The sequence below is a fragment of the Ursus americanus genome, chromosome 3 (genome assembly GCF_024610735.1).
Source record: "Ursus americanus isolate L20-20 chromosome 3, mUrsAme1.1.p, whole genome shotgun sequence".
Lineage (NCBI taxonomy): Eukaryota > Metazoa > Chordata > Mammalia > Carnivora > Ursidae > Ursus > Ursus americanus.
This window is the reverse complement of record NC_142129.1, coordinates 17,689,424-17,716,570: the sequence shown is the minus strand read 5'-3', so window position 1 is coordinate 17,716,570 and position 27,147 is coordinate 17,689,424. Positions and strand designations below refer to the sequence as shown.

The 27,147-nt window shown below is 35.6% G+C and overlaps 1 protein-coding gene across 7 annotated transcripts in view; it reads right to left on the bottom strand.

Annotated features, from left to right (window-relative positions):
* The window catches only part of CNOT4 (CCR4-NOT transcription complex subunit 4), a 137,956-nt gene that overhangs the window by 8,518 nt on the left and 102,291 nt on the right, over positions 1-27,147 (bottom strand). For 5 of the 7 annotated variants that reach the window (XM_045792585.2, XM_045792584.2, XM_045792586.2 and 2 more), the window contains 2 exons: positions 25,426-25,675; positions 23,599-24,096 (listed from right to left, as the gene is read on the bottom strand). In XM_045792585.2, the coding sequence (XP_045648541.1) occupies positions 23,599-24,096; positions 25,426-25,675 (748 nt within the window). Of the gene's footprint in view, positions 1-10,900; positions 18,618-23,598; positions 24,097-25,425; positions 25,676-27,147 lie in introns of those variants that run through there. The other 2 variants (XM_045792590.2, XM_045792591.2) reach the window with 1 other exon arrangement.

Sequence of the window (27,147 nt, the reverse complement as noted above, 5' to 3'; positions counted from 1 at the left end):
CTTTTATCTTCCTTTCCTTTACTGCTGTCCTTTATAGTTCAAAGTCAAAGGCTCCCTCCAGTGGCTAGGTTACTTAGTAAAACAAATCTTTCTTGGTACAAGCTGTTGCACATTGAAATTTAGTTCCCATTATGGTTACCCCATGTCAGTTAGACTCTCAAATATTTGTGCATTTTTAGGACACACAGTCATCCTATCTCAGGCTCTGCCCCCCTCTACAGCACCTCCCTACCCCACCTCACACTGTCATATATATGATCTCCTATCAGTTTTGGATGGAGTGCATCTCCATCAGTACAGGATTTTAAGAAACCCTAAACTTTCTCCAAACTTCAACAACATATCTCTAAGCAACTCAAACATAAATGAATTATGCTTGTCCTTATATGTTAAACCAAACTTTAAAGAGCACACAAAATTTCTCCTACCAGAACACGAAAGCAAGCTTTATCGTATCGGCATGCTGTGCTTTTTAGGTGAGCCTCAGAAATAATTTCAATTTATAAACTAAAATTTGAAAGGAAAATGACTTCAAGTTTATGGAAAATGTTATTCTTCTTAAACAAAAAGAAATGACACTCACATTTCTAGGATTATGCTTATTATAAACCAAAACAGACCAGTACTGCAGAGCAGATTTAATGGGGCACAAAATGTTAAGGATTTAATATATTTGAAAGTAGAGATTAAACTAAGTGAAAAATCCTAAGAACTCAAATGAAAAAAAGTTCTGACAACAGAAGAACTTGAAAAAAAGTAGCAATAAAAAGCAACCAAGATTTATTATTACTAATAGAAGGAAGCAGAAATGACATAAACAGGAAAAGAGAGGCCATGAGGGTCAGCTAAATATGGTCTGGACTTCCTGGACTCTGCCTTTATTTTGTGCTTTTTTCCCCTCTCTAGAATGCTTTCCTGATTTCTTCTAATTAATTTTTATTCAATCTTCCCAAAGTTTAAGTCTTTTCTCTTCCACTCAGATCATTCTAGAATAGTACTTGTGGCCTGAACCACAATCACTGGGCAGCAAACTGCTGTGACCCCACTATGGTTGCTGCTCACCCTTAGACCTCTCAACTCTACTGCAAGGCCTGTAAGGATGTATTTTGTGTATCGTTCAGCCTGTTGCTGTCTCAGAAATCTGATGTGCCACAAGATATCTGCTGAATCAAAGATCCAACTTGAGAAGAGCTGAAAAATCACTTTCCCCTAAAAAGCCTGTTTAATTCATATTTGTATAATGCTATGAATCAAATCACGCTCTCCAAACAGATGCAAATCTTTCTGAAAGCAGGAATCAGCTAGGTTGGGAGGGGAGGGCAAAAGGCTTTTGTGCATGTAAACAGAGGGAAAGGAGCCATTATAATGACAAGTTTTCAACAGTGTTTGAGATGCATGTACACTTTTTAAAATCCAATGCACCAAAATTAAAAAAAGAATGCCTGGGTGATACTAAATGCTCCTCTGGTATGAACAAAGTCCTGTGGGCATAAAGAAGAAAATGAACTATTCCGCCACTCTGCATGCAGGATAAGTGATGACTCGAGAAGCTGATATTGAAGAGGACATGGGCATTCCATACAGAACAGACAGCAACAGAGGCAGCTGATCTAAAATAGAATGAAAGTATTTCAAAATGTAAGTAGATGTGTTTTGCACAATGTGTACCCTTTTCTTCTCGAATGTTCCTGTCAGTCTGTTTTAGGGGAGAATCAGATCATCCCATGAGAACCAGGAAAACATCCAGATGTTTGTCTTATGACAGATCTAAGGAAGCAGAATCTATTTTTTAAAAATGGAAAAATACTTACAGAAAGATGTCTATATATAAAGCTATATAGAGAATGAGGAAAAAGTACACTTGGAAGTTAATGCAAAAGATAAATACATCTCAGAAGCATTATAAACTGGATCAGATGGAACCTGAACCAGAACACAGAAGCAACAGGGCTAAAGGATGGGAGGGGCAAAAATCGAATATAAGAAATCTATAAAATCTGAAATTGGAAGCGCAAAGGAAAGCATTCAAGTGAACACAAACTGAGCACTAGGAACAAAGCACTGTGAGGCGATCCAAAGACAATCGGGGGGCTTATCATCCAGGAGAGCATATAGAAGTCACCAGAACATGGTCTCACCAAGACAAATGACGAAAGTACACAGACATGGGGGGTTGCCGACCACCCTAACATCTCTGAGGTCTCAATCTGCTGGAAGAAAATAAACCTAATAAAACTGATCTCCTGACAATCTCTCTTGCCCAAGGTGGAAATAAGGAGTGAAACTTTTATTTTGGACTTCTGACCAACAAAGAACTCGTTGGCTGTTGTGAACATAACAGAAGCCCTAAGCGTTTGTGACATATTTTAGGATTTACAGAAGGAAGAAACGGGAATAACTTAGACTGGAGCTCTTGGATGGCAGGCACCCTGGCTGTTTCTGCAATTACCACAATGCACTGCAAATACTTGTTTATGTGATAGCTTTTGTCTGCTAGACTATGATCTCCTCCAGGAAAGGGGCCTTCATTTAATCCTCTTTGTATATCGTGTATAGTTCCCAAACCTGGACCTCAACAGGTATTTAATGCTTCCTAAACCAACAGCCCTGAACATCTGCTTCCAGATTTTTGGAGAAAACAGCTTTCCAAAAAAGGTTAAAAAAAAAAAAAAAGGATGGCTCAGGGTTGTCCCACAGTTATAGGGGACAGTGAGTCATAGGCCACAGAAGATGCTAAAATATGATTTTCTGATTATGCAAGAATAAGTGATTCTAACAAAGAAAAGAAACTGGGAGAAATCTAAAGAAACCAGTTGTTATACCCGGAGAATCCCATGGAATCAGAATTGAAAAGAAGGCTTAGAAAAGATGGATGGAGGTAAAAAACCTACCTGTCTGTAAGAGTGTCATAATCCTTGAAGACTACAATCAGAACACATAATGATCTGAAGCTTGTGGACAATGCTGAAGGCAAGAAAAAGCTAAGTTTGGAATAGGAGAAAATTAGGAAAAGCCACTGTGCAGCCTGGTGTCATAACGTTAAGCCCCAAGAGAAGGCAGGGCTATGCAGTTCCATCTTCATTTTGCTTCTTTCCATCTTCTTTGTAAAAAGGGCACGATCCTCAAACCAGAATGGACAGAGTAAGCAATGTGGAGAAGAGAACTGTAAGTCAGTAAAGACGCAAAGACAGTAAAAGAACATCCACTTAATTTAAATGAGTTTTAAATCTTTAGGTGCAAAATGAATTCTATTCCAGGGAATTAATCCTCACAGATGTGATCACAAAACCACTGTTAAGATAAGCACTGGAAAAGGAGAAAATGGCAGACTAGAGAAGCTACATACTTATAATTAGTTCTTGGGAAAATCTGAAACAGATTAGGAGCTGGATGATTTCTTTAGAAATGAGTGACAGGTTTAGTAAGCACTGCTGCTCTATTGCTTGCATTTGGTGGCATTTTACATGGAAAATAATACGTAGCATTTTGGCTAGAACTTTGGCTGCCTTCCAACTGAAGTACACAGGAAGTTTAATCTTGAAGTGGAATAGGTAGTCATGGAGGGAGCTTCTACTGACAACTGGTTTCCACTGGAAATGTCCTCTTTCTTTATACTTGGTCGCTTTCCTTTCTTCTTCTGCGACATGCCCAAACTCAAGACTTTGAAACCAGCTACCTTCCCATCCCACTGACACATCAAATCCATAAAACAAATGGCATAGAGTGATCAATGAGAGCCAAAATGCACTTCTATAAAGAAGGAATCATAGCAAAATAATTTATTCTGTGGATGGGCTTTCTGGGATATCCTAAGTATACTATGTCTTGAATTTAGCAGTTTCTGGTAAGTTTTCTGATGGTAATCTTTTGGGATATGATGTAAAGCGTAGCACTGGATAACAGCAGTGGTTAGATGAATTTTTACAGAACTTAAAGTACTGTGTGTCAGCCTAAAAGTTTCTGTGATACTACTCCATTTACAACTGTACCAAAACCAATGAAGATATCTAGGAATAAACCTAACCAAAGAGGTGAAAAATCTATACTCTGAAAACTATAAAACAGTGATGAAAGAAACTGAAGATGACATAAAGAAATGGAAGACATTCTGTGCTCATAGACTAGAAGAACAAACATTGTTAAAATGTCTATACTACCCAAAGCAGTCTACACATTTAATGTGATCCCTATCAAACCACCAACAGCATTTTCACAGAGCTAGAACAAACAATCCTAAAATTTGTCTGGAACCACAGAAGACCCCAAATCGCCAAAGCAATCTTGAACAAGAAAAGCAAAGCTGGAGGCATCACAATTATGACTTCAAATTATATTACAAAGCTATAGTAATCAAAACAGTATGGTACTGGCACAAAAATGGACACATAGATCAATGGAACACAACAGAAAATCCAGAAATGAACCCACAATTATATGGTCAATTAATCTTTGACAAAGCTGGAAAGAATATCCAATGGAAAAAAGACAGTCTGTTCAACCAGTGGTGTTGGGAAAACTGGACAGCAACATGCAAAAGAATGAAACTGGACCACATTCTTATACCAAACACAAAAATAAATTCAGAATGGATTAAAGTCCTGTGAAATCTGAACCCATAAAAATCCTAGAAGAGAGCACAGGCAGTAACATCTTTTTGATATTGCCCAAAGCAACTTCCTTCTAGATATAGCTCCTGAGGCAAGGGAAACAAAAGCAAAAATAAACCACTGGGACTACATCAAAATAAAAAGCTGCTGCACAGCAAAGGAAATAATCAACAAAACAAAAAGGCAAGCTACAGAATGGGAGAAGATATTTGCAAGTGACATATCTGATTAAGGGTTACTATCCAAAATACATAAGGAACTTATAAAACTCAACAACCAAAAAACAAATAATCCAATTTAAAAATGGGCAGAAGACATGAATAGACATTTTCCCAAAGAAGACATAGAGATGACCAAGAGACACATGAAAAGATGCTTAACATCACTCATCAGAGAAATGCAAAACAAAACCACAATGAGATACCTCATACCTGTCAGAATGGCTAAAATAAAAAACACAAGAAACAACAGGTGTTGGTGAGGAGGTGGAGAAAAAGGAACCCTCTTGCACTGTTGGGGGAACGCAAACTGATACAGCCACTGTGGAAAACAGTAACGAGGTTCCTCAAAAAGTTAAAAATAGAACTACCTTATGATCTAGCAATTGCACTGCTGGGTATTTACCGAAAGGATACAAAAACAATAATTTGAAGGGATACATGCACCCCTATGTTTACAGTGGCATTATCTACAATAGCCAAGATATGGAAGCAGCCCAAGTGTCCACTGATTGAGAATAAAGATGTGGTATAAATATACAAGAATATCACCCAGTCATAAAAAAGAATGAAGTCTTGCCATTTGCAAAGACATGGATGGAGCTAGAGTATTATGCTAAGTGAAATAAGTCAAAAACAAACACCATACAATTTCACTCATATGTGCAATTTAAGAAACAAAACAAATGAGCAAAAGGGGAAAAAAGAGAGACAAGCCAAGAAACAGACTCCTAACTACAGAGAACAAACTAATGGTCACCAGTAGAAGGGAGATGGGCAGGGGAGAGGGATTAAATGGGTGATAGGGACCACAGAGTGCACTTGTGATGAGCACTGGGTGATGTATGAAAGTGCTGAATCACTATATTGTACACCTGAAACGAATATCATACTGTATGTTAACTGGAATTTAAATAAAATTAAAAAAAAACAAATAAGTTTCTGTGACATTGCTTCCTGTATCTTTGACTCCATACTTTTTATCAAGCTCAGCAAAACCTACAAAGTTAATTTAAATAAGCAAATGGAAGCCAATTCTAGAGATGACAGAATCAGTAATTAAAATTACAGCTATTCAATTAAAAATCATCAAATTCTTCACACAAATGTTATTAATAATGTTACCAATAACATTTATCTATCTCTACAATCACATATAGTTCTTTCATAAGACAAACTTGTAAGATGGTGATACCCAAAAGGTATACTCTAACCTTATCAAATCGAAGCACAAAATTTAACAGGTATATACATTCAGATTTTTAAAAATGTATTAGGAAAATACAGTATGAAAGAGATCTAACTAACCAGTCATATGTATGAAAAAAGGGTCTAGTGGTTTTACAATAGGCTTATATCTAATATGACAAATGGGTAATGGAATTTCTAAAATGGTAACATTAAGACCATGTAAATAGATGTGCAATGTCTACATTAGCAATTGTAGGACAATGGGAAAACTGCAAATGAAACCATTCTGAGCCTCAGTTTCCTCACTTACAAAATGGGGGTAATACCTACCCCACAGCATATTTTTATAAAAGGACTCTGTAAACTGTAAAGGAATATACAAATATACAGAAGAATAGTTTTAATGAAAAAATAGATTATCTGATCACATCAGGATTATTAAAGTGTGAGCTTTCTATTTAAAAGAAAAGCATTCACTGTTCAATCAAAATATATGTAGAGGAGAACTAGACTACAGGGAGAATTAGAATCCATGCTAAGTGTAGAATAGTTGGAAGACCTAAGGATGCTTCATCTACCACTAGAAGTTACTAGACAAGTGGTAACTGCCTTCACATATTTGACAAGAAGTATAAATGGGAAACAGATTTTGGTTTCACCAAAAGAAAAAATTCTTTTAACAATTACTAGTTGCCCTTAAAAGACTTTACAAATTGTGTTTTAGGGGAAGATGTACACACATTCACACACACATACGTATATTCATTTATGTATTTACGTATTTATTCAGGGGTATCACAAATGAGAAACTGGAGGTAAGAAAAGTGTTACTAGGTGACATTCTAAAAACTGCGAGTTTGGTGGGGGATGGTATTGAAGAAATAAGTAAACGTCAAGAGGAGATGTTCCCAGAGTTCAGAGATAAAGAAGCCAGAAGAAAAGGTCTGATCATGGAGTGGAGAGGGGAATCAACACTGAATGCCACAGTACAACCAAGACAGAAGTCGTAACTCATGTGCAAACGAATCTGAGTAAATGCTTCCAAAGTCTAGATGTAACGCAAAGCACACCCAGGCTTTGCAGGCCTCCGGAAGTAATCAGCCACCAGTATCACTCTCTCAACCATTAGCTTTCATTCAACAAACATTTTCTAAATGTTTACCCTGTATCTTCTTTCCTAAAAGTGATGCTGTTCTGCTTGTTGTTTTTTTCTTTAGTGTTTCACTAGAGGCTGGCCATTGTGAACAAAGTCAGTGATGGCTTTTGATTGTTCAGTTATGCCAATAAAACACTTTTATGGGGGTGTAAGTTCCTCTTCAGCTTTGTATTCATAACCAAAGTATTTTGCTACCTATGCAGCAAATCCCCATATGGTTATGTGTCTACTGAAATTCCTAAGATTTCTGATGTTCATAATTTTCTAAATTAAAAGATTTCCAAATTTTCTAAGGTTTTAAAAAACACCAAACCCAGTTTTTTACCCCATTTAATTACACAGCTTACTTTTATTTTGACAATGAAGATCAGTCTCATCTTTTTCTGAAAGATGGCTATCTTATCTCATGGATTTAAATCAAAGTCAGAAAAATTCCCTAGAAAGACTAAAATTATCCATGCTCTGAAACACAATTTAAATTGACAAATTCTTCATAACCCAGCTATAAGCTTCATTCTTAGAAAGTATCATTTCAGACAGTAAAACAATAATTTGCTTTATTTCTTAATCTCAGAAAAAATTTCAGGAAATGAAATAACTTTCTCATTATTTTATACTAAAACTAAATCAAACAGATATGGGTATAGTCATGGTGATGTGGTAAACATTTCCAACCCAACAGACCAAGCAAGCACACATCTTTAAGAGTTCTTTCTCATTGTACTAGTTACAAACCAAGAGATATTTGTTCAAGTTTGGGATTCTTTTACAAATAAATGTTTGATTTTCAAAACAAGCATGTATATTGTGAAATCCAGCTATTTTAGCTATATGAAATGTCTGATTAAAAAAAAAAAGACTATTTTGCTGTTTCTTCCTCTATACTATTTATTCACATACTAGGGAAAATAAAAAACTTTTGTGCTTCCAATTCTAAAATGATGTCTGAATTTAAAAAGAATTAGTCCTAGTAAGAATGCATCCTTTCCTACCTAGAAAAGATAATACTCCTGTGGAGATTAGCATTTCAAAAAACTCTGATGAATTCAAAACTTAAATGCTCACCACCAGTTCACTAAGGGGCCTTAGTTTAAAAATCATTTAAAATAAACATTTATTTAAGTGTTCATCCTTAGTTATGATTTATTATAGTTGGATTTGAAAAAGACTGCCAAAGATACTCTTGACAGAACCAATTCTTAATCAATGTTGAACCCTACTATGAAGGAAGGCAGGAAGGAAAGAAGGAAAGAAGACCAGGTGAATACATTCTCAAATTCAGATTAGAAATAGCAATTCTTATTTCACCATATCCTGGAGCTTTATACTGAACTAGAACATTTCAGTGAAAAAAACAATTCTATTAAAGATTAAACATATTTGTAAAACACTGAATTTTAGTCATATTGTCTGGAAGATGTACATATTGTCTGGAAGTATTAAATGATTTTCAAAAGAGCTAAATAACTCAGGAGTTGGGGAGAGCGGGTAATACCGGTCTTACAAAGTCAAAAATCTTTATCGATTCAACATTTAACAGTTGCAGTGGTTGTTAATCTACTCCCAAACTCAGACTATGCTTACTGTTTAAATGTGCTGTTTTAAGAGAGAAAGAAGAAGAAAAAAAAAGACCACTTAAAACTAAATGCCAGTTTGGAAATAAGCTGAAAGATGGTAGACTGGTTACTGGGGAGGTAACTGGGAGGTAAATGATCACAGAGACTCAAAGAAACACTTCAGCAGTCTGAGAGGGAGAGCTCTCTCCTTTGAAAAGGGAAAAACTCAGGCCTGTCAGGGATGCTGTTGGGGAATCCCACAGGGAGTGCACATTAAGATCCAGTAGAGAACTCCCTCCCTAATTATGAGAAGTTATACAGGGAAAGGTGATTTCCTTCTTTATCCAAAGAAAGAAAAAAACCAAATAGAGAAGTGAACACAAGGTATTAAAATAAGACTCATGGTGGTCAAGAATTAAAACTTGAAAGTGTGTTATAAAACGAAAGCTGCAGGAATGTATGTATGTATGTATTTGGAGATCATGAGATCTTTACTTATTTTACTAATAGGCTTCATTCCAATCCAGTATCACTTAAAATATAGGTGAGGTCTTGGGAGTTTACACATAACAGCAATGACTATGCCAAAACTCAAGATATGTTATACCTATCTGGGTCTGGAGAAGACCATGGTTACATTAATTAATTGTTTAGAAGTAAAAAGAGACATATCTGATAGCAAATCTTACCCTAAACTGGAGGTTGGGGGGGGGGTGCCTGCTAGGGGATATATATCAGTAATCCATATTTATAAGTTTTAATTAAAACTCATTTTTTAACATAAGTGGAACAATGGTATATAGCCCAACATTCTGCTTAAAGCCAATAATAGAACTTCCTACTTTGGTTGATGAATTCATAACCCTGGACCTCCTTTACCTTTAGCCGGATACTCAATTTATAGATGTAATAAAGGAAAAAATAAACAGCTTCAGGGTATCTCAGTCTTCTTCCAAATGCCAACGTATAAAATGACAACACTTAAAAAACATCCTAGTAATGTTCCAGATCACTATATTCTGCTCCGTAGACACACGATTTCAAAATGCAAGACTGATAACAGAGTGTAAATGTTAGCACAGTCCTTGGGATAAGATCTCACCATATAAGGAAACAGCACTAGGCTACAAAAGTTGATTGCAGTCAGCTTTCCTGCATTTCTTCTTGGAGATGGTGATGGTATTATCATCTTTAAATCCTTGTGGAGCTTTCCCTCTGTTTCATTATGCTGAAAACAACAACCTCCTTGATTGAAACATTATCAGAAGATATGCTATTGTTTTACATGGTGTAGCATATAGTAGTTCTTCATGATCAGTCTGAGATGACAGCTTTAGTGTGAGTGTAGTACACCTTGGTGCCATGACTATCGGATTTTTTTTCATTCTGTAATATTAGAGATGCCACCAGTCTAGTGATCGTGCGTGCTGGTCCTTAAATGCTCTTTGGCACTGCAGAAAAATCCTAGGTAAATTTAATTCCACCTCTGTTTTACTCTTTATTTTAGTTCTGACATTGGTAATTAGTTTAAGTCTATATTACGTACTAGTACCTGCTAGGTTACACCGCCCTCCACCCAACACTAATGTTACTCCAAGATCACTGGATCACATTTAATACCAGTTTCCACAACTTACAAGATCTGTGATAACAGTCATCAGTAGATGGACACTTTGAAAGCCTTCAATTCATTATTTGCACTGACATTCACAGTTGAAAGCCCTTGACTTGCAAGAACTACTATAATAATCAAACTGTAAGACACAACAAAGTTTACAAAAGAGATATATTCTGAATTTTGAAGTTTCCTTCTCCTTGAGTTACATGTATGAAGGCAAATTCAGATGGTGGGGGCTAAGAGAACTTTAAATTGTTGTTAGAATGTGATTATGGGCAAATCATAATCCTTCTAAGCCTTGTTTATTGTTATCATTATTATTACTTGGTCTTTAAAAGTCAGACTGTTAAAGAGTATGTCATAGATTTCAAGGCTCTAAAATTTATTCTAATAGAAGTTTTCTTATTATCCTTCCTTTAGGTTTTCCCAAGAGTGTGACATGGGGTGGGCATGCTTACTAGTGAGACTGAAATCTGATGAAAAAAAGCTAAGCAAATATTTGTTTAGATAAAATATGGCCAGGGGTGAGATAGGCAACAGTATTATAGCCTTGCTGCATTTAAATAGGGTCTTTATTTCTTTAAAAAAAATTTTAGAAACAGACTATAAATGCATCATTTATCCTGAACATATGAAGTAAGCAGAACATAGCAGGAATAAATACATGAAACGTCGCAGAAAATTGGCCGGAGGCTTTTTCCTCTGCTACATTGAATAAGTGGAAGATTTAAATGAAAATTAGTAAGTATAAACCAACACACATGGGCACACACATACACAGTGACCCTCACACCCATAGGGAGCGCTACGCTTAAAGTATACCTCTGCTAAGCAAAACTTTTCTTACATGATGCTAATCAAACGTCACGAAGACAGAAAGACTAGTACTGCTATTTCAAAACTATTCGGATGGTTGTTTCAGACATTTTTACCTACTCTGGAAAACATGTATCCTAAAGCTTTTTAACCTAGAGCTCCTTGCCTTCCTCTCTTTTTAAAGGGCGGTATATAAAAGTCGCTTCACCCACAATCGTAAGTAGTACTGTTGTGGAGAAGTATGGAATACTTGAAGGTTGAATGTTTGCCTTTCAGCCTACAAGGTAAAACACGAAGTCCAGATGCACACAGCCCCAACAAAGAATAGGCCAAATTCTCACAGCTGCAGTGGGTTATTTATTTTGCTGCTGTAACAGTGAGATAATGAAAGAACAGTACTAGAATACTGAATTGTACACTTTGGTTATTTGTAGGTTATGCGAATTTCACTTCAATTTAACAAAAAAAGGGCCTGGGTGTTTTAGAGGCTTTATACATTTTATAGAGGGGGCGAAAAGCTTTTGCAGTGTTGCTTTGTAACAGAGCACAACAGTGGGTCTGAATACCAAACAGGAGCTGAACAACAAAACTGTTCTAAGCACGGTACATTCCTGGGTCAGTTGGGAGCTTCCAGGAATCCTTAGAATAATCGTACATGTGAAGTGGACTAAGAACAAAGTAAAGTCAATAGCTGCCTTCAGAAGTAACAGTCTGAAGGAAGCTGGAAAGAATGGATTGGTTCTTTAAGTACAACAATTTCCAGCTGTTCCATGGAACTTCTAGGTACTTCAGCTCAAATCTCAAGAAGCTTAGATTGCTTAGGCTTTCCTTCAGTTCCAGGTAACTAACAGGTATAAACTAGATTTTTGTGTAACTCAAACCCAGGGTAGACTCTCTGAAACATTATGGAACAGAATAGATTCTCTTAATCAACCTCGAATTCTCAAGAGTCATTCTTTGGAAAAAGCTCCTAAGGAAGCTGGTATTGAAGGCTGGTATGCACAGCAATATATGGTTGGTAAGAATAATACTCGTGGCAGCAAATCACAGGGCAGAAAGGAGATCGAAGGAGCAGTGGCTTCTCGATCCTTCAGCATGGTTTCAGAAACAGTATTCTTGAGCAATGACTTGTACTTTGAAGTATTATCGCTTTTAAATGTCATAGCTGATATGTTAGCTGACATATACGGATCAAGTCCAGTGAGTTTAAAAATATGTTAGTGTCAGTAAATTAAAAGTGCTTCCAAACTAGGCATATTTGCTATTAACTGAATAAAGAAAAAAGTTATTTATCTATATCTCCATCCCTGTTTCACTTTATTTAGCAATTTTCCTTAAAGGTCACATCTAAGTATATAAAATGTACGAATAGATTAGTTCAATAACTATCTATTGAAATTAGTTTATATCTATCTATTCACATGGCACATTCTCTTTAGGGACAAACTGTCAAAACATTTTTATAACCAGTTATAATAAAATTCTGAATTTCTCTTTTCTACTCTTCACCAATCTACCACTTCTAATTCCAATGTGCTATATAAATAAAACAGAATGACCCAGTACAACTAAGTAAGAAAAGTTGGTTCTTTTCAGTTTATATGTGTGCTTGGGAGAAACTAGCTCATACTTGTAATATGGGCTCTTCAACTACCAGACCTACCGCCTCTAAACCTTCCACATCGTAAGTAACACGTCCACTATCCCTCACACTCACTAGGCTTACCTGCACCTGTCCAGTCTCATCCCTGGCTCTTCCCAAGCCTTTCCCTGCATTCTGCTTCCACACCCCTCCACTGTGCTGAGGAAGGAACATTTATCCCACAGGGGAAATTTTCCTTTGGGTCATCAACTTAAAAAAACCTGACCCAGGATTCCCCAAGCAGTATCATGATTTCTACAATTCTTTCATGCAGTCTGCTTTCTTACTCTCAAGAAATGGCTGCAAGGTAAGCGAGTAGAGAAGAGACAGACCACAGGGGTTACGAAAGCTAGCCGCCTTTCCAACCCCCAGTTCTGATGTTAGACATTTATATACCATCCTTTTTCTGGTTCTCACTTGTCATTCAGCACTGAACCATCATCAGGCTGACCACAGTCTCCTAATCTGTCATTCCCTTAACAACACTATACCTGTTCTTTGACCTCACCAAAACCTAAAGTCACTGAACTCCCTTCAACACACTCACACCATTGGTTCTTTCTTGCCTTAGTGGACTCTTCTTGACCATGAGATTAGGTACTTTGATGCTGTCTTCTTGAGTTTCTTTGTATTCCTTTCTCACCTTCTAACCAAACTCTCAATATTTGCTTTGTCTATCCTTGATGCTTTGTGCAGAACCAGAGAAACATACAAAACCATACATATTTGGACTCTAAAAGTTTTTAATTTGATCCTTATCTTTACTCAGTAATTCTTGAATTTAGGATGTACTTCAAGGCTTATTCTCAGAGGTTTATTTAATCGCCTTTCTTTACTGAGTCCCAACTCCACTCTTCACCCCCATTCTCTCACAATATGCATTCGATAGTAACTGATACGAGTCCTTTCCTGTGCTCTCATTTTCTCTAATTCCACCTTCTCTTTCCTAGATTTTCTGGTTGTCCTTACAAAGAACAAAGCCCTCTTCTCTAATGCTAAGCCCATAACCAAACATCATCTCAGGAGCTTATCTCCTTCCAGCACTAGAGAAATCTGTTACCCTACTGGATTAGCCTGCCTTCTCTTTAACACTGTCCATGTCTTCCTCTCAAATACCTCTATAGGTTCTGCTTTTAAATATTTAAATATTCACCTTACCTTAAAGCAATGCATCCTAAGATTTACTATCCGTCTGGTAAGCATCCTGTCTTTCTCTTTCCTCTAGTTGACAAATGTCTTAAGTAAGTAATCAGTGGTTGCTGCATCCATATCCCTGACTTTTCTTCATGAATCCTAGGAATCTGGTTTTCATTTGTACCTTTATGAAAGTTACATTTTTAAAGGTCACCAGACACCTAGGCCTTTTCTTAGATCTCAAGTTTTCTGGCTTCTAATTCATAATTTCTTCTCCCGTTCCTACTATTACTGTTCTAATCCAGGCCATGTTATTTGCACTGCCCAGCAATATACACACTAGAAACTGTTTTCTAAGTGGTCCTAATTTCAAGCAAACACATCACCAAATTAATCTTTTAAAAATGCTACAATCAAGTTACATCTTTAGCAAAGAACCTAGAGTTCTCTACCACTGACTACATCCATAACAAGACTAAACCATCCTTCCCAGTTTTCAAGGCTTTTGCACACTTACTCCACCTTTCTGTATGACGTGTATACCTCAAACGAGTCCATCTCCTTACTGTCCTTCTCTCCTAATCACTAGAGGCCACTCCAATCTCTGCCTCTGGTTCTTTGTTCAGTCTGTTCCCTTTATTGTATTTCCCCCTCATATCATCTAAATTTCAGCCATCCTTCCAAATTGAAAAGCCCCAGACTTTATGAAGTCTTTCCCTGAACCAGCTTACATTAACTTAAATTCCCATTTTTACTTTTGTGTCAGCATAGTGTTTGATTAGTTCGCTAAACATTTCATGTGTAAATATGTGCATATATTACTGCCATTTACTCAGCACAAGGAGACAATGCAGTAGGTACTCATTCAGATAAAAAAAAAGGCTGAGAGGAGAAAGACACAGCACTAAGGGCAGAAGGACTAGCTTGACACTGGATAACTGACTTTGGTCCATATTTTGTAGAAAAAGACATGTGTATCATTGTTTTGAGTTATCACCTCTTTATAAGATAATCTTTTAAAAACGTTATTGTGTTTTCAATTTTATGATATCCATTTCTTAAAGCCAATTAAGCAAATTTGGGAAAACTTCAAGATCAAATACATAGAAAAATCTAAAACCTTATAACTCAACAGGATAAAACATCCCCCAGTTTTTAATGTATGCACAAATAACACGATGGCTGTCATTTTGTAAGATTTCTATGCATCTGCAATTCATTCCTTTTTCTTGGCTTTCTGAGGCAATACCTCTGTGGGAGTAGCTCCCTTATGGACCTGTGTCACAGTGGAAGAGAACTCTGGCAATCCTGAAGGTGCTTGGAACACCACAGAAATAGGAACAATGTCAGTAAAGAATGTGCACAGATACAATGTATTCAAGTGTTTTCTTTAAAAGAACATACATATAGAAAGCTCTATTTAACACCCAGAACACTAAGAGAGACATGAGCCATATACACACGACTAAGATACTTAAGTCAGAATCGTGAATGTATGTCTTCCCTATTAAGATTTTTTTCACTCCCTCCAAATTATCATATATTTTAAATTTTCAGGTATCAGTATTTAATACCCTATGTTGCCATTGTCAGAGCAATGAATAATAAAATGAGTCTAGACCGCTATGGCTGTTCTTTTAAAGTATATTAAGAGCTGACCCTATAGAAAAAATCTGAAATAAAACTGTCACTAGACTGTTAACCTTGATGATAGGATCTATGCTTTATTCAACCCTCAAGGCCTAACTAAAGGTCACTATACAGAATAGGCACTCAAATATTTGACTAATATTTTGTTGTAATAAAGGGAGAGTTTACAAAAGCACCATCTGGAAAAACAAAATATGACAGTAGAATGAAAAGGAAAATATTATTCATCAGGAAATATTTTCTAATGGAATCTTTAAGAAAATAAAAAGAGGCACTTGACATTCATCATGACTTAAATAAATCACTCACTCCAGGTCTCTATTTCCTACAGTGGCACTAAAGCCATTTCACGGTAGCAGTTCTTAACTTCACTTCTGGGGGTGGGGGATGGGGTGGGGTGCCACCATGCCCTTTATAAATCTAACAACTATGGATTTTCTCCCCCCAAAAAAGCAGACAGCTGTACATACGTATAAACTTGTAACTTCGCTAGTAATCCAAAGGGTTCTGAACTCTGGTTTTTATAATTCCTGATTTAAGAAACAAACTAGTTACTTTTTTAAAAAGTTAGGATGGAAAAGCATAAAAAGCTTCCCTTGTGTATTACACATTCAGCTTTTTAGAATTTTTCATTCTTTACCATAATTCATGTTCATCAACTTACTTGCTATGTGAAGTGGTACTTTCTTTTATTATGTGTTGTGTAATTTCTCCTGTGATTTTATATAATTAATTACCAATATGATTTCAAGACTTCACTTTTTTAAAAACACCACACTACATGAAATATTAGGTAAGCAAAAAAGCTTATTATTCTAGGCTTACAAGGGCTCAAAATTACAAAGTTAAAGGATAACCTTTAGCTTTTCAATGTGAAAATAATTAAGTTGAAGCCTAAGTGCCCAAGATGCATTTTTGTGATGTATGGTGTGTGTGTCAAAAGTGTGAAGGATGGAAAAGCAGGCAGGGAGAGAGTTCTGGGTTCTAGCAAGTCTAGACAAGCTACCTGACAGTTTTTTGGCTCTGGCTAGGAAGGAGAAAGGAGAGAGAAAGCGACCACAGGAAAAAAGCCTTGTTTAACAGGTGTATCTTTCTCTCAACACAGAGAAGTAAAGTAAATGGGAGGAACCATTTGTCTTGGTAAGGAGATCCAGGCAATGAAAGGCTAGCACTGATGGCTGGAGAAAGCTATGTACTAATAAGCTTCATTACGGGGAGCCCAAAGCCTAGGAATCTCAGCACCACAGGAGACATTAAGTGGATGTCTTGCCCTCTTACAGCAAAAATGAAACCATAATTAACCCATGATAAAAGCCTTCTGGCTTATAAATCTACAGTATTTTACTTGTATTTTCTAAATTTCTGTACCCAAAGTCACTTTTGAATAGAAATTAGAGATTGTCACTTATGCAAAATCTTACAAAAATAATTTAAATGGCTAGATAATTAGCTGTTCCTACACCTCAGTTAACCAAATCAAAGGATATCTAAGAATAGATTTTAGTTTACCCACTACACCTGAGGACAAAGCCTTTCCATTTGCTGTATTATAGCTAATAGAAAATAACCAGACTTCATAGAGAGGTAACCTTGAAAACTCCAACATGATATTAAGTTATCATCTCCAAATAACGTGTTTTAAAATGCTAAGGCTTCCTTTTTTGGTTTTCACATTACCCTTTTAATATTTTTAACAAATAAAGGCATATCTTTTATCACAATTGTTTTTGAAAACGTCAAAAGGAGATCTGACTTTCCCCATTCTTCCCAGATGCTTAATTTAGGCAGAATATGGTCATGTTTTCTGAATCAGCTTTTGCTCACTGCTCAGAATTGAATTCAGTTTTTTTTTCATTATCAGTTTTAAAATTTTTCAAAAAATCGTGTATTATCCAAAAACATCACTTCACATTATGTCCTAATAAAGCACTTCACTATCCTCTGTGATCAAAATTATCTATGACAACTTACATGGCCTAATTTTAGAGGATCCCCAATCTCTTCTCCTCCACCTTAGTCTCATTTTGGCCAGGTACTGGTAATATAGCTTTATTATCACATTTCAATTATTAAACAATGAAGTTTCCAAACAGATATCTCACAAAACTACCGTTTTTTCAATAAAAATGTTACACTACTATGGTTGCTTCTCACATACAATGTTTACCCCATATTCAAGTTTCTGATAAATCAACTCTAAGTTGAAATTCTGTTTCTGAGGCATTTCCTGGTATACTAGGCAGTGCATTAGAAAAGAGATATTGCATTTAGTCTATAATAATTAATCTTCTAAATATAATTAACAACCATTCAAAAAGAAAGTGCAAATGTGCAAATCAGAGACAACAAAAACAGTTTCTAAACATGTAATGCATTAATATAGGCTATAAATCCATACAACTAAAAATAATTGCTGACAACATCCTTCTGAGCATTAAACAACACCACCAATTTTGCTTTATATGTTTTCTTTCTTCTCAAGTATTCAAAGAAATGCAATAGACATTATCTTAATTTTCAATTTTTTCATGAGTATATTAGGATATTACCATTTTTTTTCACAAATCAGAAAACAAGGAACTACCATTATCTTTGCATAATTTCAATAATAGAGCCAAAATAAGAACAATTCTAGCTAATCTCATCTGGGAATCTTAATTAGTACTACAAGTTTATTTGTGTGAGTTAAAAATAGTATCACTCATGAGAAACAATGCCAAAATTATTATGCTAATAAATCGTGTTAAAGGCCTAGTGAAGAAATACTTTAGCAACTATGAGGTAACACACTAGTTGTAGGCATGAGGAACGTTTATATTGGCTCTTTTGGGTGTATACATTAAATGCGAAATCAGAAAGGAATCATGCAAAAATCCGGTTGCCCATGCAAGCACCCCAGAGTCTAATCCTCTCCTCTCAGTTCTGTTGTCAGGCCACAGTAGTGTGGAGACTTGTAGGCTGCTGTCCTTGTTGTAATGAATGGGAAGAGGCTGACAGTGGCATGGTCGAAACCTTCACCTCTTCTTCCCCTGTGGAAAAGTCAGTCATGGTCTAGTTATGGGTGACTAGATTTGTTAACAGTCCCTTTAAAAATGATTTCAATATTTGGAATACTGATACATATATAAAATACATGCTTAATGGCTGGAATCTGGGTGTGAAACAAGACATGAATTTTAAAATATAAACTTATCAAGTACCTAGAAAGTAGTTACACTATAAACACACCCTTCAATTTAATACTATGTCAGATATAAAAACAAATATAATAGATTTAGGATTATGAATAGACAAAAAAGAAAAAAAAAAAAAAAAGAGAGACCAGGAAAGCCATTCTTTTCCAAGCCAATTGGACCCCTTTTAAATTCAGATACTCCTCTAACAGTAATAGTATTTTGTGAAAAAAATTAAAAATAAGTTCACATATGTGAAAACATGTTTTTAAAAGGAAAAATGACAAATCCATTTTTAAACCAGAAATCATGTTTATAAAAAAATTAACAAAAAGATATAAATAAATTCAGCAAATTCCCATATAGCATCTGAAAATTCACTGCGTACTTCTGAAGGAATTAGAGAAGAGTAAAATGCTAACAATACAACGATCCAATTGACTGAAAGCGAGATGACTACTTCTAGGTCAGAGAACTATACACAAAATGAGATCAGTTCTCCTAATTATAATTGGTAATTACCGGACTGCAAGTGACTTGTTTCATACATGACTCAAAATCCAATCAAGTCACTGTTAAAATAGCTAATTCAGTAATAAAATTTAGAAAACTGTCCCCTCACAAGTAAAATTTGAATGAAAAAAATCCAATCCTAAACAGTTTCAAATATTTTTCTAAGTATATCTTAAAACAACAATGCTTACAGACTGAGACTTACTATTATTTGTTTTCCAAATAATTTTTAGCATTATGGAATAAAAGCATCTTGGCAGAGAGTTCTTTGAAAAACAAATCTGCAAAATTACATTTGGAAATATTTAACTGACAGACTTAACTGACAACACGAAGAAAGACTCTCAGCCTTTAGAACAGGTTATTTCGTAATTTTCAGTAAATTGGCCAAGATTCTATAAACTCCAAGTACACAGCAAGGGGGCTGTGTAGAGGAAATTTCAGACTAGAGTTCTTGGTGAGAACAGGGTACTGATTAGGACAACGCAAGAGATTAATTTTTATCAAGTATATATACTTCATTCTATTTTGTAGCTATAGGCCATATCCCTGAGCTGGGCCAACTGTCTCGTGAATAGATACTGTTGATGAAAAGGGACCTGCAAGTGTGTGAGAGCAACAATCAATTACTATGGGAAGAAAGCCAAGTTAAAGTACATGCCAGTGATCTTCACTTGTGAAGGTGAACATCAATGCTGTAGTGAAAACATTTCAGTTTGAATGTGGGATCTGGGTACTTGTCCTAATTCTACTACTGATCGAATGTTTGACCTTTAACAAATTATTTAACCTTTCTGGAACACAGCTTTGCTTTTTCTAGAAGAAGGAGATGAACAAGATAAGTAAGTCACTTTTTAGGAAAAGTCACTTCTTAAACAAAAGCACATGGTTCCAATAACAAAAAAGATCTGAATGGACCTACTATAATTGTCCACTAATCAAAGTTTTCCCCCAAGAATATTTATTTCAAAAATCCTTCAAGGCTTAGCAAACTGAATGTGCAGCCAAGAAAATGCTGTTAAAAAGATTTTACCTAATTAAGAAAATAACTAATTTTAAACAACAAAAAAATGTTTTCATGTAGGCATAAGAAATGGAAGCCGCATTTCTGTCAAACATCTGGCAACTGTCCTTCCCATGATAGGTTTCAGATATATCAATTTTTAATAATTTAACTGAAACAAACCAAAACTAAAGATTTAAATACAAATATATAATAAATATAGACATGGTATCTGTAGGGTATATAGGTGACTGATACCTGAGTATTTGCTCCTAAAGGTCAGGGACCCTGTTTTGCTCTACATATCTAAAGAATAAATAAATATATGTACCTTTACCAGTGTTGAATATTGTCTAACCATATCTTAAAGTGGCAGGTATCATAGAAACAGTAGGTACTCTCCATTATGAAGCACTTCACCAACAGCTACCCTGGTAAGATACCATGATATTCATTGCAGGATACAAAGTTGAACCTATTTCAATAGTTCAACTCAAGTACAACTGACTTACGACTAGGGGTGGGGAAGGCAGATATTGCCTAGGTACTAAATTGCTTCAACTTAGACACAGTTAAAATGTACATCGTTCTCCAGAATTTCACTGTCATTTCTAATTGTTACTGAAAATCCTAAATGATCTGGCTACAATTACGTAACAATTCTGTTTTTAGGTTTAGCACATTCGTCTTCCTGAGATATTTGCCAAATATTTATAGGACATGAGAGTATTCTGTGTAACTCTTAACAACAATTTAAAATATTCTATTGCATTAAAACTAAAATTTCTCTTGTCATCAGAGACTTAAAAATAATCTAATAATAAGCTTAATCATAAGTCACCATTTAAATACCAAACAAGTATGAATAGTCAAAAACTGAAAATATGAAATAACAAACTCTCCCAACCTCCCACAAAATACGACAATGATTCAGAACCTGCAAGTTGGTGACTTCATTCTTAGAATTTCTGGGAAAAAAAAGTATTTTGCTCTATGGTTGAGTATATGTTAAAAGGAAAACCCACAAAGAGAAGACAATAATTTAATGCCACATTTTTTTCATTACGTATCTAAGTTTAGATGAAGATTTCAAATGACTAACATGAGGACAACTACACTCACAAATCAGTAATTATTCATTACCACTGTGGCATTTTCACAATATATACTGGTTTGAAATATCTGGGATAAGATTATTCTTTTTGTGCTAATGGACAATATGGTAACTGTGAAATCAGAAGAACAGATAACTTACTGAAGATAGTCATGTAATAAGTCAAATAAAAGTATACAATGAAGACAGCTAAGAACTGGAGTCCCACAAAGGCACCCTTCTTCCTATCATATCAAGTCCACACTGTGCTCCCTCGCTGTCAGAGCTCCCCATGTTCTTGTCAATTCTATTTATACAATACATGAAGCACCTCCCATTACTGAAGGCAGTTCTATTGCTTCTTAATGAAATGACATACTAATTCCTGCCTCCACGCCTTTATTCAGCAGTTCCCATCAGTATAAAAGGTCTTTCTCTTTTCCCCACTAACCCAAATCCAAGATACCATAGTACAGACCAATTCCTACTTCTTCAGTGAAGCCTCCCCAACAATTATAGGCTCAATTGAGATTTCTCAGATTTCAGTTATCATATAGTTACCACTCTCATACATAATATTAAATTTATTTCTTCAACTACACTGCAAAATACCTGGAAATAGTATCCATATTTTATAGTTCTTTTATATTACCCACATGGCCTAGTTTATAGTTGGGCAAACAGGAACCCAAATATTCACTGCAATTGGTTTAATATTTTATTTTTATATGTTTAGGATATTTAGGGGAACTTAACTTTAACTCTTAATGTTATAATCCGTTATGAGATACACTACTGGTCATTAAAATGCCACAAATGATTAAAGCAAAACAAAACAGAATTACACTCTAATATGCTGTTTTGAATGAAAGAAAAAAAAAGCAGTATCAGGAACTGAGTACTTAAGTGTTTCACAAGTGAGTATCACGTAGAAGGAGAAGATTGAACAATGTCACTCTGAATTACCTGCTAACTACCATAACCAAATGAACAAATACCATGAGTCCCACTGATATACGAACCACTACATTGGTGTATCATGCTTATGTAAATTAACTTTACTGTATCAACTGTTACATTCACTGTATCAAAAGCCACAAACCATATTCTCTTAACCCATCTACTTGTCTTGAAAATGAAATGTGGTTGGTCACAAAAAGAACAGAGCCAAAGAACTCTGATGGATCTCTTCAAATTCACCTATCAACCTTGCTAAAAACAAGAGAACAAACGACGTGCTGGGAACAGCACACTATTACAATAAGACTGTGCCATGCCATATCTTAAAGGCCATGACCAGGGATAATAATAAATTTTATGAATTATGTAACAGAGTGAGGGACTATTCTTTCCTACTTGAGAGATCAGGAGAGAAACAAACTCTCTCTTTTACCAGTCATCTCTAAAGCCCAAATTAAGTAAATTAAAAACAAACAAACAATTAATAAGAAGGATTCCTTTAGATATAAGAAGTCACTTAATCTAATAAATGTTATGTGGGACCTTAAAACCCCAAAGTTCTGAAACCTTCAAGGGTAGCAGTACAAAACCAGAAGTATTCCGGTATCACTTATAAGGAACCTAATATTTTCCCCAGAAATAAAAACATGACAGACCAAAAGGGAAAGTGTCTCTCCTTGAACTGCTTTTTCACAGAAAGTATACACATATGTCTGTGAAACATTAATAATCAGAGTTCTCATATTAAGTACTTTATTAACATACAGCACAATTTGTGTGTGTGTGGGTTTGTGCGTATCAGTCAAAATAAGTAATTGCCAAAAGTAGTTAAAGAGTGGCTTTATCCCTCATGCTCTCACTAATTACCATCTCAAAAAAATTTTTTTTGGATCAGTTTACTTTTAGAATGTATAATTGGAATTTTTACCATGGTGTTGGACTTTCCAGCACCATAATTTCAGAGCACATTTTTTTCTTTTTCTTTGTGCATTTACATTCCATATGAAAAGTTTGGTAACTACCCTGTTAAATAAAATGCTTCCAAGTTATAACTAGGTATAATACTCCACCATCCTTATAAAGCTCAATATTACAAGGCATCCATCCAATTAAAAATTTTTTAAATTATGATAAGGACTTTTTTTTCCCCACAGAAATTTCCAAGAATAATAAGTACTCTCTGTTATTTAAAAATTCCCTCCCTACCCACCCAACAACCTGAAGTCATGAGTTATTCACAAATTCTCAAAGGCTATAAATGAACCTACCTGCTATAGGGATCCCTCCCAGACCTGTGTTGTGCTGTGGCGGGAGATTCAAGTCCAAGAAATTACTATTTGAGGTGGGGTTTGCTGTGTGGTTCAAGTGCATGATGCTATTGCGTGGAAAGGCCATCCAAGGATAGCGGGCTGCCTGGCCTGGAAAACTGAATGAATTATAAACTGCTCGGTGCTGCTGAAATTGAGGGAACCTCTGTGGCAAGACTGAAAAGGTACTATTGAGAGAGTTGGCATTTGTCGGTGCAGCAGGATGCAGGAATCCAGAGCCTGGACCTTTGGCGGTTGTAGTGTGTGAAGAGGAGTTCTGAAGAGATGTGGGCGAAAGGGAAGGCTGGTCTTGGACTGACAGTTCCTTTTCAATCAGGTCTGCTAAGGCTTTTCGAGTGACATCAAAGGGATCAAAACCCAAGTCATCCTCTGGTTGTTTAGAAGAACCGAAGCCAAATGCTGCTTGCCAGTCTGTAGAGGATGATACTGGGATTGTTTCTGTTGGGAAGACAATTAGTGATAAGTTTAAAATACATAGCTCACTTGTATACTTAACGAGTGTCCACACTAGTGAAAGTTAAACACATCGTATTATAAGATAAATATATCCAAAATCTGTATGATTTCTTAGCATATAAGATTGTAATATTATAAAAGGTCTCATATACTTCTAGCAATGATTTCATCTTAAGTTACCAACTTCAAAAACTGAATGATATAGGCTGATTTTCATAATCAAAGAAAACAAAGTACTTGAAACCCAAATTACACCTTCAGCTATTCATAACCAAAACCTGGAAAAAGTCATTTCAATGAAATAAGGTAATAAATATGATGTAACAGAATCCAATTAGTAAAGTTTATTTTTAAAAATGTATTTATCAAAGACAAAGTCTAAGTAATTTTGAATATGCTTTATATATATATATATATATATGTTTATATAATGCTCCACTGATAATAGGTGCTATATTTTCAATGTTAATTTTATGCCATCCTTCACATCAATAAGAAAACTTACAATGAATAAAAATGAAAATGGCTCAAAAATGCCAAAATGCAACTTTCAATATTAATTAACTAACATACCTCTTTGTCAGCTGGAGAAAAAAAAAATCTTAAACTATATAAACACAAATAAGATTAAAAATATACGTCCTTAAAAGCTCTTAGAGGAATAAGCATTTCATTATCAGGAAGATGATCTAGGGGCGCCTAGGTGGCTCAGTCGTTAAGCGTGGGCCTTCGTCTCAGGGCATGATCCCAGAGTCCTGGGATCAAGCCCTACATCGGGCTCCCCGCCCTGCTGGGAGCCTGCTTCTTCCTCTCCCACTCCCCCTGTTTGTGTTCCCTCTCTCGCTGGCTGTCTCCCTGTCAAATAAATAAATAAAATCTTGAATGAATGAATGAATGAATGAAAGAAAGAAAGAAAGAAAGAAAGAAAGAAAGAAAGAAAGAAAGAAAGAAAAGGAAAGAAAGAAAGAAAGAAAAGAAAAGAAAGAAAAGGAAGGAAGGAAGGAAGGAAGGAAAGAAAGAAAAAGAAAGAAAGAAAGAAAGAAAGAAAGAAAGAAAGAAGAAAGAAAGAAAAAGAAAAGGGAAAAAAAGAAAGAAAGATGATCTAACCCTTGATTTCTGGAGAAATCTGTTAACACGGTAAGTTCTAGGTCATACAACTACTTATCTAACCATCCTACTCCATGCAGTTTAAATGTTTACAACATTATGAAAAAGGGAGTGGGGGTGCTTTAAAGGGGTTAAAAACACATCAAGTAAGGGCTCACTTCAGCCTGAGTAAAATTATTAACATGTAGTAGTATTGTTGTATACCTGATGTGAAGAGACTCTGTGGCTCTGGTGCTGTAGGCCAGTCACTGGATGTCTGTGGGGAGCTGGGGAAAGGAGGAAGCCCACTTGGGATTGGGTTGGGATGGCGAAAGTTATCTGAGAATAACGACTGTGACTCAGTTACTGCCCCTTCAAAAGGAGACCGTGCACTGTGATTGGATGAACTGATGGGGATGACTGGATTGGATTTTGATAAACCAGGTGGTGGTGAAGGCGTATCACTGTTAGATATCTAAATAAAATAGGAAAAGAAAAGAATAATCAATAGAAGTTTACACACCTTTATGAGCCGCCATTAAAAAGGCTTGTAACAAAAGGCATTAGAACAGTGGTCTTCAAACTGGGGTGCTTAAAGACTTTTTTATGAGAACATGAATTTTCAAAAAATCCATCAATTACATATATACTCTTTTCTAAAACTGACTCCTCCTTGAAAAGACTAAGCCAGTCTCCTCTCCTTTCAAAATCTATCTTCTCTCACTTTACAAAGAAAAGACTACTGCTCGCTCTTTGGGATTTAACTGTAGTAATTTGACCAAGAGTGAAAAATTTCTGAAAGCAACAAAAATATTATTAGCAATATCCAGACTGGTGATGAGAGTGACTAATGACTAGATTCTTTTGCAAACTAGATGATTCCCAATACTTAAGTTTTAAACAAAATGGAAAGATCTCATCACATTATTTCTAAACACATCATTAAAAATAATTTTTGTGATAAATCTTTATGATTCTTAGGTATTTAATTCAGAAGGAGTTCAAAAATTTGATAATGAGATAATACTCTTTCTTCCAACCACTTATATAAATAAGACACCTCAGCACTGACATGTTTTTACAAAAATGAAAACATGACTAACATTGCTGTTGAAACTTGTCTCCTTGTACCAACAGGTAATATTCATCCATGGATACATGAAAACCAATTTTAGTTTTTTTTTTTTTTTAAGATTTTATTTATTTGAGAGAGAAAGAGAGAGCACACAAGCTCACACAAGGAGGGTGGGGCAGAGGGAGAGGGAAAAGTAGACTTCATGCTGAGCAGGGAGCCCGACCAGGGCTCGATTCCAGGATTCTAGGATCATGATTTGAGCTGAAGGCAGATACTTAACCAACTGAGCCACTTAGGCGCCCCATGAAAACCAATTTTTAAATAGCCCTAGCCATCTCATTAAGAAATAAATTTCCAATATAATTTTAGTGTTTGTATTTAATGATGAATTTTTATCAAAATCTGCATTTATACAAGTTGCTTTGATCAAATAAAAGCTATGAATAAAAATTCAGAAGAAAGTTAGTTGGGGGACACCTGGGTTGTGCAGTCAGTTAAGCATCCGACTCATGGTTTCAGCTCAGGTCATGATCTCAGGGTCCTGAGATTGTGCCCCACAACAGGCTCTGTGCTCAGCGGGGAGTCTACTTAAGTTTCTCTCTCTCTCACACAAATAAATAAATCTTTTTAAAAAATTTTAAAAAGAAAGAAAATTGGCATTTAAGGCCTTGTCTCAGAAAAAAGTATTGTTTCCAAGTGAAAATTCATGTCTATTTTTGAGAGAGGTATATGCCTGTCAAGAATAAACTATACTGTATTAAGATAAAATTCTGTAATGGCAGAAGTAGAAGAATGAGTTCAAGAAGAACACAGAATGATGTAAAAAAAGTGTGTATTTTTTTAAATGAATGAGAGCACAAGATATTCTGATA